Raw genomic sequence first — 13,891 nt, forward strand, 5'->3', positions numbered from 1 at the left:
AAAACCGAAACTTCCCTGTTCTCTAAAAAACACCCTGATCTTCTTGTTATTCTCATTTATGTTGATGATATTCTATAATCTCCCCTCACTCATCGGCCATTTCCGAGCTTGTCTCCCATCTTGGATTTGCATTTTCCATAAAAAACTTAGGTCCCGCACATTACTTCCGCAGCCTCTAACTCACCGAACATGACTACAGGTACACTTTATCCCAATCCAAATATATTGCCTATCTTCTCTAGTGATCCAACATGGAACAATGTAAACCTGCCTAGCCCTTGTGCCCAGTCCAGCTCCTCCATCCTTTCCTCCACTATCGTCCATGCAATTTCACATCGGCGACTGGTTGGCGCTCTCCAATTCCTTATCCTCAACCCTCCTGACATCACTTTGACTGATATGCAAGCTCTGAAACAGTTTGCTCCACTATCTTAAAGGCAGCATCTCCTACGGTTTGTATCTTCACAAAAAATTCTGATTTAGTCATTAACGTTTTTAGTGATGCAAATTGGGCAAGTGATTCTTCAAACAGACGATTAACAGGTGCATTACTTGTTTATCTCGGCAAAAATCCCATCTCCTGAAGCTCTAAAAAGCAGCCAACTGTGGCTTGTTCCATTACTGAAGACAAATGCAAGTACATGGCCTACTGCTTGACGAGGTTCTCTGGCTGCAATCTCTCCTAAAGAAACTCCACTTCCTTCGCCCATCATCACCAATCCTCTGGTGCGATAATATTGACACCACCTATCTTGCTGCTAATCCGATCATCGATGTCAGAACCAAGCATATCAAGATTGATTTCCACTTGGTTCAGGAGCAAGTAGCCAGCAAAAATCTACATATCAAATTTGTACCTTGTGATGATCAATTGTCGGATATGCTGATCAATCCCCTTCCAGAAGCTCTCTTAAACATGCTGACAACCAAGGTTAACATCTTCACCGTGCCTCTGCCGTAGCGCTTCATGGGGGGTGCCACGTGGACCAATATGACTCTTAATAATTGCTAGCTAGTAATAACTAAACACGTACCCTGTAAATACCAGAAATCAACAGCTACGATTAAATATAAGTTTAATCATATATGATTACAGATATGTGGCTAGGAATAAAACTAATATATGGAGCCATATTAACGGCCAGGATTAATCATAATAAAGGCAGTATTCTCAGTCATAACAGCTACATGAAGTCTGGCCATCTAACGGCTATTGTACGGTCTTATAAGTATGATCCAACTCGGTGTTAATTAGATGGGGGAATATACAACGATCTCAAAAGGTTCTTGCTTGTTCTTCTTTTCTCTTTTCTCCCCTCTTATAAATTCTTTCAACGAGAGAGACAGAGAGAGATAGACAGAGATAGAAAGACATAGAGAGAGAGAGATAGAGAGATAGAGAGATAGAGAGATAGATAGATAGATAGAGAGAGAGAGAGAGAGAGAGAGAGAGAGAGAGAGAGAGAGAGAGAGAGAGAGAGAGAGAGAGAGAGAGAGAGAGAGAGAGAGAGAGAGAGAGAGAGAGAGAGAGAGAGAGAGAGAGAGAGAGAGAGAGAGAGAGAGAGAGAGAGAGAGAGAGAGAGAGAGAGAGAGAGAGAGAGAGAGAGAGAGAGAGAGAGAGAGAGAGAGAGGAGAGAGAGATGAAAAATGCGAGTCACGACTCGCGAGAAAGAGAAGTTGAAAGCGAGAGGGAAAAGAAATGACAGTGAAAGATAGAGAGAGATGAGAGGATGAGAGCTAGAGAGCAGTTTCGTGGACGTACCCCCATCCCGAAACGCAACGATCACATGTGATCTGCCCATCCCGAAACGCGCACAGTTCTCTGATATTTTGTCCCATGTCTCTCGTGTTTCCCCTCTCCAATCTTGCTTCGCCTGTATTCTCTTTTCTCTGTTCTTTTTCTTCATCTTTTCTCTTTCTTCCTTTAATCTCCCACGTCTCTTTTCTTTCTTCTTTTCTTCTTCTTTTTCTTTTTCTCCTTCTGTCTTCTCCGTTTCTCTCCCGCGTTTCCCCATCTCTTCCCTTTTTCGTACACTCTTGTTTTTCTTTTCTTCTTTGATCCTTCTTTTCTCTCTATTCTCTGTGTGTGTGTGTGTGTCTCTCTCTCTATCTCCGCTGTTTCTTCTTTTCCGTTCATCCCTTTTTTGGGTTGGCCCGCACTGACATGATAAACCTTATGTTTTCTAATTATAAAACTACGACCCATAATTAACAAAAAACGGTAAGCATGTTTTGAATAAAAAATTCACGACAAATTAAACTCATCTATGTTCTTAACCATAAATTCACTTAAAGATTAATCAAATGGTTTTTTATTTTTATTTCATTTGAATATTTAATATCAATGATTAGGTGTTGGTCAAAGGACAAGGGCATAAATAAAATCCGAACAACGCAATACTTATATTTTTCCTCTATCAGAATATAAAACATGCACTATTGGACAATTTATCAGTATAGAACATGGGTTTCCAGGCCCAGGCACACCATCGAAATTCTTTTGACCAACCCATATTTGATTTTGATTTTAATGCCTCATTACTACATTGAGTTTGGTCAAATGCCACGGATTTTACCTCCTTTGGTATTTTAACGGGCCATCTAGCTAATCACAATCTTATCATCATATCATTGAGTCATAACCGTCAGATGGGATGAATCTACTGGGGGATAACATGATTACAGGTTTTTCGTTTTGTCACTTCTAATTTTTATACTGTTGGATCTTCTAGTATGGTTGGTGGCTCCTTCATCCTATTCAGTTTCAGGTGTTGGATGAAACAACTTATATTAAAAATATGTGTAGAACTGGCGTACATGTCGGATTTTTTTAATCCAATTTTCTTTGTACGACCCGCAGGTCGTCTACACGATCTAATATATATTGTCTAATCCATCCTAAGTATTATTCATCCTGAATGACATGTGAAACTTCCATGAGATCATTGGTACGATATATTCAAAGCTATCAAATCAGAGCACCAACGACCAAGGTCCAGGTAACCCATTCTTTGCAATACTATATTGACAACCAATTACAAGTATGAACCAAAACTTCGATGCCAGGAATCATAGTAAACGAAAAATCCTTAAAATCTTTAACGAATATAGCAAAAATGACAGTGTTTTCCTTGAGAAAAATTCGTAAATGTTCTTAAAAAATGGTAATACTGAGGGGACGCTCTTAAATTTATAGCTCCCTTGTTGAATTTTATAGAAAAATGATGAAAACATGGATGAATAACATTCCGACATTATCCTGAGTTCCAATCTAAAGATTTAGAAGGCTTTGTCCAACGCAAAAAGATGACAGATTAACACGGAGAACCTGATATACGGAGATAATTTTCCGATCAAAGTTTTTTACTGTTATCGTCACAATAACTGTAAATGTTTAGTGTACAGTTTGCATTCAGGAATAGAAAATGACCCTTTCTTCTGTCCCTTTTGGCGGTAAGATTTCTTGGAATCAGGTACAACCTTAAGGAGATACGTGTAGTCAGGTCATTACCCACTCTGGAAAGATTGGAAGGTCGTCTTCTCCAACCATCCAGCTGACCTTAACCGGGGACCCCTCCATTCTACAGAAGTGGAAAAAGGCAACTCTCGGTGAAATTCTCTTCCATTTTATTGAATAACTACATCATTCCTAACATTTTTTTATCATCTTGCCTTTCTCTCGTGCTAAATTTTCACGGCTTTGGTCTTTAATACGGACTTATAAGTTCCAGCGGACCCAAATGCTTGAATAATGACTCATTTTCAATCTCAGTTTAAACATCTTCTGGCATCAATTTCAGTTTCTCTGTCTTACGTTTCCCATTCCCAATGAAGGAGCGTGTTGTCTGACATGTTAATGGCATCTGTCGCCGACGATGGAACCTAGTATGATATGGTAGGAGGGCCGAGAGAGGATGAGAGAGAAGACAGACACAGACAAAGAGAAGGCCGGGGTTGATGGCCTGGGAAATGAAGCGGGAGAGTGAGAACTGAGAACGATAGAGAGAGAAAGAGATAGAGAGAGAGAGGGAGAGAGAGAGGGAGGGAGGGAGAGCAAGGAAGATTGGGTGGGGGAGAGTGAGAGAGAAGAGAGAGAGGAGAGGGAGGGAGGGAGGGAGAGAGAGAGAGACGGAAGGAGAGGGAGAGCGAGAATGAAAGAGTGGAAGAGAGAGCAAGAGAGCGAAAGAAATAGTTAGAGAGAGAGAAAAAGCGAGTGAGAAAGAGAGGGAGAGAGAAGACAAGAGAGTGAGAAAAAGAGAGCGAGAGAGTGAAAGAAAGAGTTAGAGAGAGAAAGAGAGTGAGAAAGAGAGAGACAGAGTGAGAGTGAAAGAAAGAGTTAGAGAGAGAATGAAAGAAAGAGTTAGAGAGAGAAAGAGAGTGAGAAAGAGAGAGACAGAGTGAGAGTGAAAGAAAGAGTTAGAGAGAGAATGAAAGAAAGAGTTAGAGAGAGAGAGAAAGAGAGACAGAGCGAGAGAGTGAAAGAAAGAGTTAGAGAGAGAAAGAGATAGGAAGAGAGAGAAAGAGAGACAGAGCAAGAGAATGAAAGAGAGAGAAAGAGAGAGAGAAAAAGAGTGAGAAAGAAAGAGAGCGAAAGAGAATGAGAAAGAAAGAGAGAGTGAGAAAGCGAGAGTGAGAAAGAGAGAGAGATAAAGAGAGAGAATGAGAAAGATAGAGAGAGTGAGAAAGAGAGAGAGATAAAGAGAGAGAGAATGAGAAAGAAAGAGAGAGTGAGAAAGAGAGAGAGAGAAAGAGAGAGAGAGAAAGAGAGAGAGTGAGAAAGAGAGAGAGAATGAGAAAGAAAGAGAGAGAGAGAAAGAGAGAGAGAGAATGAGAAAGAAAGAGAGAGTGAGAAAGAGAGAGAGAGAGAGAAAGAGTGAGAAAGAAAGGGAGAGAAGAAAGTGAGAAAGAGAGAGAGAAAGAGAGTGAACTAGAGAGAGATAGAGAGAGAGAGAAAGAGAGAGAGAAAAAGAGTGAGAAAGAAAGGGAGAGACAGAAAGTGAGAAAGAGAGAGAGAAAGAGAGTGAACGAGAGAGAGAGAGAGAGAGAGAAAGAGAGAGAGAAAAAGAGTGAGAAAGAAAGGGAGAGACAGAAAGTGAGAAAGAGAGAGAGAGAGCGAGAGAGAGAGATAGAGAGAGAGAGAGAGATAGAGAGAGAAGGAGAGAGAGATAGATAGATAGAGAGAGAGAGAGAGAGAGAGAGAGAGAGAGAGAGAGAGAGAGAGAGAGAGAGAGAGAGAGAGAGAGAGAGAGAGAGAGAGAGAGAGAGAGAGAGAGAGAGAGAGAGAGAGAGAGAGAGAGAGAGAGAGAGAGAGAGAGAGAGAGAGAGAGAGAGAGAGAGAGAGAGAGAGAAAGACGGCGGGAGGGAGAGCGAGAATGAGATAGAAAGAATCACTCTTCCTTTCGCGCTATGCTTTTTGCTGTTCCGCCAGCTTACAGAAATCGCCGGGGCGGGAGAAAGAAGGAAACCCGGAGAACGATTGCTGAGCCAACCGCTCCCACTCTCCCATCGACCCACCATTACCATTCACAGATTGCCTTCTCTCCCAGGCGTCCTCAGCCATCGCAACAGTTCCCCGCTATACCCTTCAACCCACCAGCGTTTCCTTCTTCTTCTTCTTTGTTCTTTCTTTTTGAGATGATGGGCGAACTCTCGGTAAAGCCGTCGTCTTTCAAAGTTTTGCTCTTGCTTCTCGCCTTATACTTCGCCGGCGGCGGCGCCACCGATGTCGCTGCTTTCGTCGACGGGCGGCGCGCTATCGGCACGACGGGCGAGGACTTTGTCTGCGCCACGCTAGACTGGTGGCCGCCGGACAAGTGTGACTACGGCTGGTGCAGCTGGGGCCAAGCCTCCTTGCTTAATCTGGTATTCTTCCTTCACCTTTCTCTCGAAGCCCAGGATTTCATAGTCAGTTTACAGAGATCTGCTTGCTTGCTTGCTTTCTTGTCCGCATTCACAGGATCTGTCGAGCGCCGCGCTTAGAAACGCCATCAAAGGCAACTCTCTTGTTCTTCGCTGACTCGCGTTGCCTTCTCTTATCACTGGCTGTTGACGCTGCTTCTAAAACTCTTTGTCTGCAGCGTTCTCTCCGCTGAAACTGAGGCTGGGCGGGTCCCTGCAAGACAAGGTGTTGTACGCGATGGGTGATGCGGTTCGGCCGTGCCGGCCCTTCGTGAAGAACAGCTCCGAGTTGTTTGGCTTCTCGTCGGGCTGCCTGACTTCCGCAAGATGGGATGAACTCAACGATTTCTTCAGAGAAACAGGGTAATTAAGGACAAATTGGGTTTTATATCCCTCTCTTGTTGTCTTTCTATCGTTCGATCGATACGTCTCTCTTTATTTCTCTACAAACATACACACTCTCTCTCTGTGTACCTCTCGCCTGTTATCTTTCTATCCTTCGATCTATCTCTCTTCCTATCTTGTTGTGTGTCTACCTTTTGATCGATCTGTCTGTCTTTATTTGTCTACATCTCTTTATCGTATTGTTTTTCTATCTTTTAATCGATCTATCTCACTTTATTTCTCTACATCTCTCTCTATCGTGTTGTTTTTCTATCTTTCGATTGATCTGTCTCTCTTTATTTCTCTACATCTTGCTCTATATTTTGTTGTTTTTCAATCTTTCGATATATCTCTCTTTTTATTTTCCTACTTCGCTCTTTCTCTCATTTCTATCTATATTTATGTCTCCTTACTGTATTTCTTTATTTCTCCGTATGTTTCTCTCTCACTAGCTATCTATTTTTATCTATCAATCGACTCAAATGTGACAAATCCTTGTTGTTTTTTTCTAACTTTTTCAGAGCACTGGTGGTGTTCGGCTTGAATGCGCTTGAGGGACGGGTGAGACTGCCAGACGGTTCGTCTGGGGGACGTTGGAATTCCTCGAACGCAGCTTCCCTGATTCAATACACTGCCAGCAAGGGCTATGATGTTTATGGATGGGAGCTTGGTGAGCCCAAGACTTCCAAGTTCTGATGCTTTACTTCAATTATTTCCTATTTCTTTCAAAGTTTCTCCTGTCGAAAAACTAATAAATCTGGACAGTAAATTTATTTTTTCTGATATAATTTCCCGAGAAGAAACTCCTAACCCAGATGAATTTTCATCTCTCAAGGAAACGAGTTGAGCGGGAGCGGAGTCGGAACACGGGTCACGGCCGCACAGTACGCGGCTGACGTGATCTCCTTGAAGCGACTCGTGAACGAAATCTATGAGGCCTATCCCTCTCTAAAAAAGCCGCTAGTTCTCGCCCCAGGCGGCTTCTTCGAAGCGCAGTGGTTCACGGATTTCATCAACAACACAAAGCCAAATTTCGTCGATGCGGTCACGCACCATATCTATAATCTCGGCCCAGGTGACCCATCTCGCCGAATTCATCAAAAAATGACAAAGTTGGCGTCTTTAGTTCTACCCAGATGGGTACAGCTCAATTGACGTTAATCTGCAGGCGTAGACGATCACCTAGTGAGCAAGATACTTAATCCCTCTTTTCTTGACGGGGAGGCGGCCGTATTCGGCAAACTGCGGAGCGTTTTGAAGGGGTCTGGCGCGTCTGCGTGGGTGGGCGAGGCCGGCGGGGCGTGGAACAGTGGCCGTGATCGCGTCACTAATGCGTTCGTTTTCGGATTCTGGTGAGTTCACGGCTCGCTTTGATCTATTCTCTGCAGTGAATTTGATCTTCTGGGTTTCAAGAAGTCGAGTTTCTTGGGAAGGTACTTGGACCAGCTGGGCATGGCGGCGAGCTACGATACGAAGGCGTATTGCCGCCAGACCTTAGTCGGAGGAAACTACGGCTTGCTTGATACGACCACCCATGAGCCCAACCCAGATTATTACAGGTCTCTGCCGTCGTTGCTTTCTCTCATCTCTATTGGCTTTCATTGTTCTTCCGTGAAAAGGTTCCTCTTTAGCCATATATTTTTCTCCCTCTATCTCTGTCTCTCTCTATCTCAGTATTTGGATTTCTTTCTTTATCCGCAATAGACTCTCACCATCTTAAACTTATCTCTCTGTGCTCTGTGAGAATCTCCATCTCTCTCTATCTTCATTTATTTCATCTCATTTGTATCTCATTTCCGATCTCTCTACCTTTACTCCATCTCTATCTTCTATCTAGCTCCATATCATTATAAATATTATTCTTTTTATATATATTCTATCGTTATCTCAATATCAATCTCCATCAGTGTCCGTCTACCCCTCCTCCCCTGCATGCATCTCCATGTCTATCCTACTATTCTCTATGTCTATATCTCCATCAGCTGTATCATCTCTATCTCCACCATCGCGCCTGCAGCGCCCTTCTGTGGCACAGATTAATGGGCACAGTCGCCCTTGCGACAAACTTCACGGGGACGAGCAAGATTCGAGCGTACGCCCACTGCGCAAAAGAATCTGTAAGTTACCGGGAAGCAGATTTCTTCAAAGTAAATGTATCTGAGCCGTCCATATTTGATCAGCCAGGGATCACGTTGCTGCTGATCAACCTGGACGGAGACAACACCGTCCACGTCGCCCTCGACGAGGCGGCGCCGCCACAGTGGAAGAACGGCGAGCTGGCGAGGGAAGAGTATCATCTCACCGCTGGAGATGGCGGTTTGCAAAGCCGAAGCGTGCTGCTCAACGGGGCTCGACTGAGCGTTGATTCGGAGAGAAGGATTCCGAGCTTGGAGCCCGTGAGAGTAAACGCTTCTGAGCCCCTGACTGTGACCCCCTTCTCCATTGTGTTTGCCCACATTCCCCATTTCGACGCCCCAGCTTGTACCCTTTAAAGTCTCTTGGTTGGGTATCCAAAGCTGCCCTGCCTGAAGCAATATACTGCGATATGTGGGAGATGGATCGATATTTAGATGGATAGATACATGGAGAGAGAGAGAGATAGGTGATAGTTAAAAGATCGATGTACTCTTGATAGGTAGATGGATAGATAGATAGGTTGTTGGATACATAAATAGATAGACAGCTAGATGGTTGGATAGATGGATAGATATATCATATATATAGGGTGGGGGATAGATGGGAAGGGAAAGAAACGGCGAGAAAGAAAAAGACAGAAAAAGAGATTGGGTGATAGAGAAGAAAAATATTCAAGCACACAGAAAAAGATTTGTATGCAGAGTTGCAGATAGTCAGACAGACAGACAGAGAAAGGAAAGTAGATATGTGCAAACAGACAGCGAGAAAGGAAAAAGAGTTGCGTAGACAGATATACGTAGACAGAAAAAGAGAATAAGAGAGAGAGAGAGAGATAGAGAGAGAGAGAGAGAGAGAGAGAGAGAGAGAGAGAGAGAGAGAGAGAGAGAGAGAGAGAGACGTAGACAGATAGCCAAAGAGAGACAAAAATAGAGATGTATGCAGACAGACAGCGAAAGAAAAGTATATATATCCAAACAGACAGAGAATGAGAGGGAGAGAGAAGTAATAAAGAATTAAAACAGCCGGTAAAAAGATTCAGTCACAGACCGACGGAGATGGAGAAAGAGAGGCAGAAAAAACAAAGAGAAATAGAGATATATTGAGGCAGACAGACAGCCAGTTCAAAGATTCCCCGATGCAGACAGATAGAAACATTGAGAAAGAGATGCATCACAACATACAGGGAGGGAGAGAGAGAGATAGAGAGAGAGGAGAGATTGAGACTTAGACTGGCAGAGTAAGAGCTGATTGATCCTCTAATCATGAAGTTCTTTTTAACTCCCAATTTTGATAGTTGAACTAGCTGTGAATTCTTTCGTGATTTTATTATCAACAATTTCTTTGGATTACTTCTGAATTCGGCGAATCAATCTTCCATGGAAAAAAGAATTTAAGTATGATAGCAACCTCTACTTATAGCAGAGGATCTTTTTTAACGTTAAACTGAGGATGATATCGATTATATCGAATTACAAGCTTTTACAGACAGGTTGATATGGCAGTGAAATAAGAAATGTGGTCTGAACCCCAGCCCCTTTAGGGGTAAACCCTTCTTTTCTCTTCTTTTATGTTCCCCTTAAATTTGATGGCACTCCCTTTAGGAGGGAACTGCAGCCATATGCCATAATGTGGAATTGAAGCTCCTCATCTCTTCTTCCTAGAATGTCTAAGTCCCATCCCTCCCTCTAAATTTGCACAAAAGAACCGCACAGGACCTTGTTCTTTGCTCTGTTCTTTTTTTCTGCAAAAACGAACAAAATTCGCACATTTGAACAAAAGAACCACACGTGGGTCTGTGCAATGATCTGTTCGAATTTGATATTGTTCTGTTTGGAAAACCAAACAAAACGAACAATTCGCACAAATTCGCACAAAAGGAACCGAACAACCATGTCTACTCTTGACCTCATTTCCTCTTCATCAAATTGAGGCATTTCAGTACCCAAATTCAATAATCTATGCCTGAAGAAAAATAGCACAAAAGCAAATTTATCGATTCAAACTATTTATTTAGGTACTTTGATATTTTTATGTGAAAAATTAAAGTAATATTTAGTGAGATAACCCTTCACACTATAAAGCGAAAAATTACAAAAAGATGCAGAAAAAATTGAATTCTAGGGAAAAAATAAAATATTCATATTAGTCTAATATTCAGGATAAAGCTTTTGAATAAAAAATGATTATTTAAATAGGATACTAATAATCAAATGCCATCACAATGATAAAACATGATTCATAATACTCAGGTGAATATTCCATAAAGATGAAAAATTAAAGTAAAAACATAAAACCAAATGTTTAAGCGATTCAATTCAGTCTAAATTATTCATAGAAATAGTAAGATGCCACAATATGATAAAGGAAGAAAAGAGATGGGGAACAAAGTAGAGGGAAAGAAGGATACGGACAAATAGATAAAAAATGAGAATCAAAGTGTTTATATGAACAACTAAGGATCAAAATTAGTAGATAGACTAGGACGGAAAGAAGGCTAAAGAGAGCATCGAGAGAAAAAGGGGGAGAGGGCTAGGGCCAGCTCGATGCCATCAAAATAAAAATAAAATACTCATAACGAGAGCCAGCTAAGACAAGAAAGCGATGGCTAACAAACTGATTCAGTTGTTTGCAGGATCTAATGAATGGTCCCCACTAAGGGTTTAGGATGCCCAGGGATAGGAATTAACCCATGTTGACTGGGAACACGAAAGTCCTACCCCTCTCTATCTCTCATTCTCTCAATGATGTTCAAGAACAGCATAGAACACTCATCAGTACAAGAACACCATAGAACAATCGCGGGTTGAATGTTGACGCAGCCTTTGTACAAAAAAAGCATAGAACAATCCTCAGTAGACACCTCAGTCCTTGATGATTTAATCAGGATACGGATTTTTAATCATTCCTATCAGATCTTCATCAAGAACTTTAAAGTGGGATAAAAATACTTGAGAAATAGTTACCGTCTTGAATCTGGCATAAACATTTGCTTTACCAGCAGCCTAAGATCCGTAAGAAACTAGGACAATTAAAGTAGCCATAATTCTGTGTTATGCGACTTGCAGCTCTATACTCGTGCAATAAGGCGTCTACTAGTTAGTTAGGCTCCGATCATGTATAGTTCTTACAAAATTAAGAAATAGACTCCAAAGGTGCGATATGAGAAAGAAGTAAGAAATAGATCGTAGATGTGGCATTAGGAGAATACAAAATTAGTCATGAAGTTGAGAAAATAGTTTCATTTATCAGGAAATGCTTATGGTAGATATAAAAAAGGTTAAGGTCTAGTTGAATTCAGAAGCTTAGTCAGATGTTTTTTAAGCTTCAGTGGTGCAAATACATGTAAAATGTAATTTTCAAACAACGTCATGCGAATTTGCACCAAAATCAAAGGTCTCATCGTAAAAGCATTATATGACCGTCGTTTAAATTCTCAAAATATCTCTCATGATCCAGAGTGAAGGTATCATGATTCAACGTGCTGCTCTAATTGATTGCTTACTTTTTACACTGACGGTAAAAAACTGATACAAAAATGATTTGATGTTGACTTATATTTATCTTTCCAAGGCTGAAATTTGAATTGTAGCAGTTAGCGATTGCTATCACCAATTCATCACTTTTATGAACGACTAGAAAAACCAATGAAGCAACACTTTCCAGATATGAGCATGTTAAATCAGTTCAAAGTATTCTCTCAAACACCAGCGCAGCTCATAAATTTTGAAACAAAGTAGGCTTTTAAGGATTCAGATGTGGGAACGAGTTCGACAGGTATCTCATGGCTGATGACATTTACAAAGCTAGGTACGAATTACCATATCATGTACAAATAAACCACTTTTAATTGAGAAAATGAAACAAGTTCAATTGAACTGGTCCTTGTACGGAAATCTCAACTGGGAGAGATAGAAGTAATGAAAGTTTTCAGCAAACCCAAAAAATAGCATGATAATTATTGTGATCATGGCATCGGTCGAATAAAAACTTGAGAGAAAAAGAGAGTTTTAACACCATTTTTCTCATCAAACTTATGGCGTATGAGTACCACAAATCAAGATCAACAACAAACGCGATTTGAAGTGACAGGAAGTTTCGATGAGCAATGCAACTTTGAAAGGGATAATCAATCAAAGGAAGAACCTCATCTCAGTCGGCAGCGAGTCAATGAAGGAGCTTTCCAGCACGAAAGACGGCGAACTTCGACGCCTCGGAGTAGGCGTAGGGCACTCCGTGCCGTCTGAGGAAGGCCTCCAGCACCGTCTTGGCCCGGTCCGGCTCCGGCGTCTCGCACTCCAGCTCAAAGCTCGTGCCGAACTCGTACCGAGTCTCGTCCAGCTCCAACATCAGACCTTCCTCTTCCCAGCGATGAACAGCTCTGACGTTCCTGAACCCGCCCAGAGGCACAAGCTCGGCGCTGCCCTCGTCGGAGAAGAACCCCTTCACTTTCTCCATAATTGGGGAATTGGGGAGATCGGAGAGGAGGCGGCGGGGCTCGGCGGCGAGCGCTCGCCCAAGAGCCGGCGGCTCAACCTCTTCTTCTTCCTCCTCGACCCGGCTGATGCCCCCCGAGAGCTGCGCCCTGGCCTTGAGCGAGAGGACGCAGCGAGCGTCGCCATCGTAGAATCGGAGACGGACCACGGCGCGGCGAGACGAGAGCTCCCCGCCGGCACCGTCGAAGAAGAGATTCTCCTGCATATGGGTGCGCAGGCGCCATGGCGAGAGCGCATCGGCGAGCTTCTGGTGGGCCGCGGCGTCGGGAAGGCGCAGCTTGACCTCCACTTCCATGGCGATTCCTCAGATGGGCGATTTCCCGGATGGGTAATTGGGGATGCCGAGGATTTGGGCCTTCTCGCCGGGTTGAAGGGAGGGTTTCTTGCTCAGCAAGGAATGGAGAAGCGAAGCGGCGGAGGAGGCGGGCGTGGCGTGGCGGCTGCGGATGGCTTCTTCGAGCTCGTCGCGGTCTTCGAGCTTCACTTCGATCTTGCTGGGCTTGCGCCGGAGCATCGCCGCCGCTGCCGATCTTCTGATTTCTGCCCGCAAACGGGGAAAATGAAGCTTACACTGGAAGAGAAAGGGATAGGGTGGCTTTAAATCTGGTCTGTAGATTTTATTGGGCTGGGCTCAACTGGGTTATAACCTAAATAAACAATTTTCTGTTCTGTTTGTTTGTAACGGACAAAAAATTCGCACAAAAGAACCGCACAAGGCTTTGTTCTTTGTTCTGTTCTTTTATTTTTTTTCAAAACGAACAAAATTCGCACAAAACTAGAACAAAATTTGCTCAAAACGAACAAAAGAAGCACACTCGGGTCTGTGAGATGTTCTGTTCGAATTCATTTTTGTTCTGTTCTGAAAACTGAACAGAATGAACAATTCGCACAAATTCGCACAAAAAGAACAGAACGACCATGTCTACGAGCAACCTAAAGGTTGTGCTTCCTAGACTAATCCAGTTGTTCCCTGGATGCCA

The 13,891-nt window shown here is 42.8% G+C and overlaps 2 protein-coding genes across 2 annotated transcripts; one reads left to right on the top strand and one right to left on the bottom strand.

Annotated features, from left to right (window-relative positions):
- The first annotated feature begins 5,391 nt into the window (after window positions 1-5,391).
- Window positions 5,392-8,826, top strand: LOC144708414 (heparanase-like protein 3). The gene is made up of 9 exons (XM_078581725.1): window positions 5,392-5,862; window positions 5,957-5,993; window positions 6,078-6,261; window positions 6,804-6,952; window positions 7,118-7,357; window positions 7,451-7,634; window positions 7,716-7,841; window positions 8,300-8,399; window positions 8,463-8,826. The coding sequence occupies exons 1-9, from the start codon at window positions 5,407-5,409 to the stop codon at window positions 8,772-8,774; spliced, it is 1,788 nt and encodes a 595-aa protein (XP_078437851.1). The 5' UTR covers window positions 5,392-5,406; the 3' UTR covers window positions 8,775-8,826.
- A 3,594-nt stretch (window positions 8,827-12,420) lies between these two features.
- Window positions 12,421-13,345, bottom strand: LOC144708415 (adenylate cyclase). Its single transcript, XM_078581726.1, has one exon. It carries the CDS (start codon window positions 13,204-13,206, stop codon window positions 12,583-12,585), a length of 624 nt encoding a protein of 207 aa, XP_078437852.1. The 5' UTR covers window positions 13,207-13,345; the 3' UTR covers window positions 12,421-12,582.
- Between the last annotated feature and the right edge of the window lie 546 nt (window positions 13,346-13,891).

Source organism: Wolffia australiana, chromosome 10 (assembly GCF_029677425.1).
Source record: "Wolffia australiana isolate 7733 chromosome 10, ASM2967742v1".
Classification (NCBI taxonomy): domain Eukaryota; kingdom Viridiplantae; phylum Streptophyta; class Magnoliopsida; order Alismatales; family Araceae; genus Wolffia; species Wolffia australiana.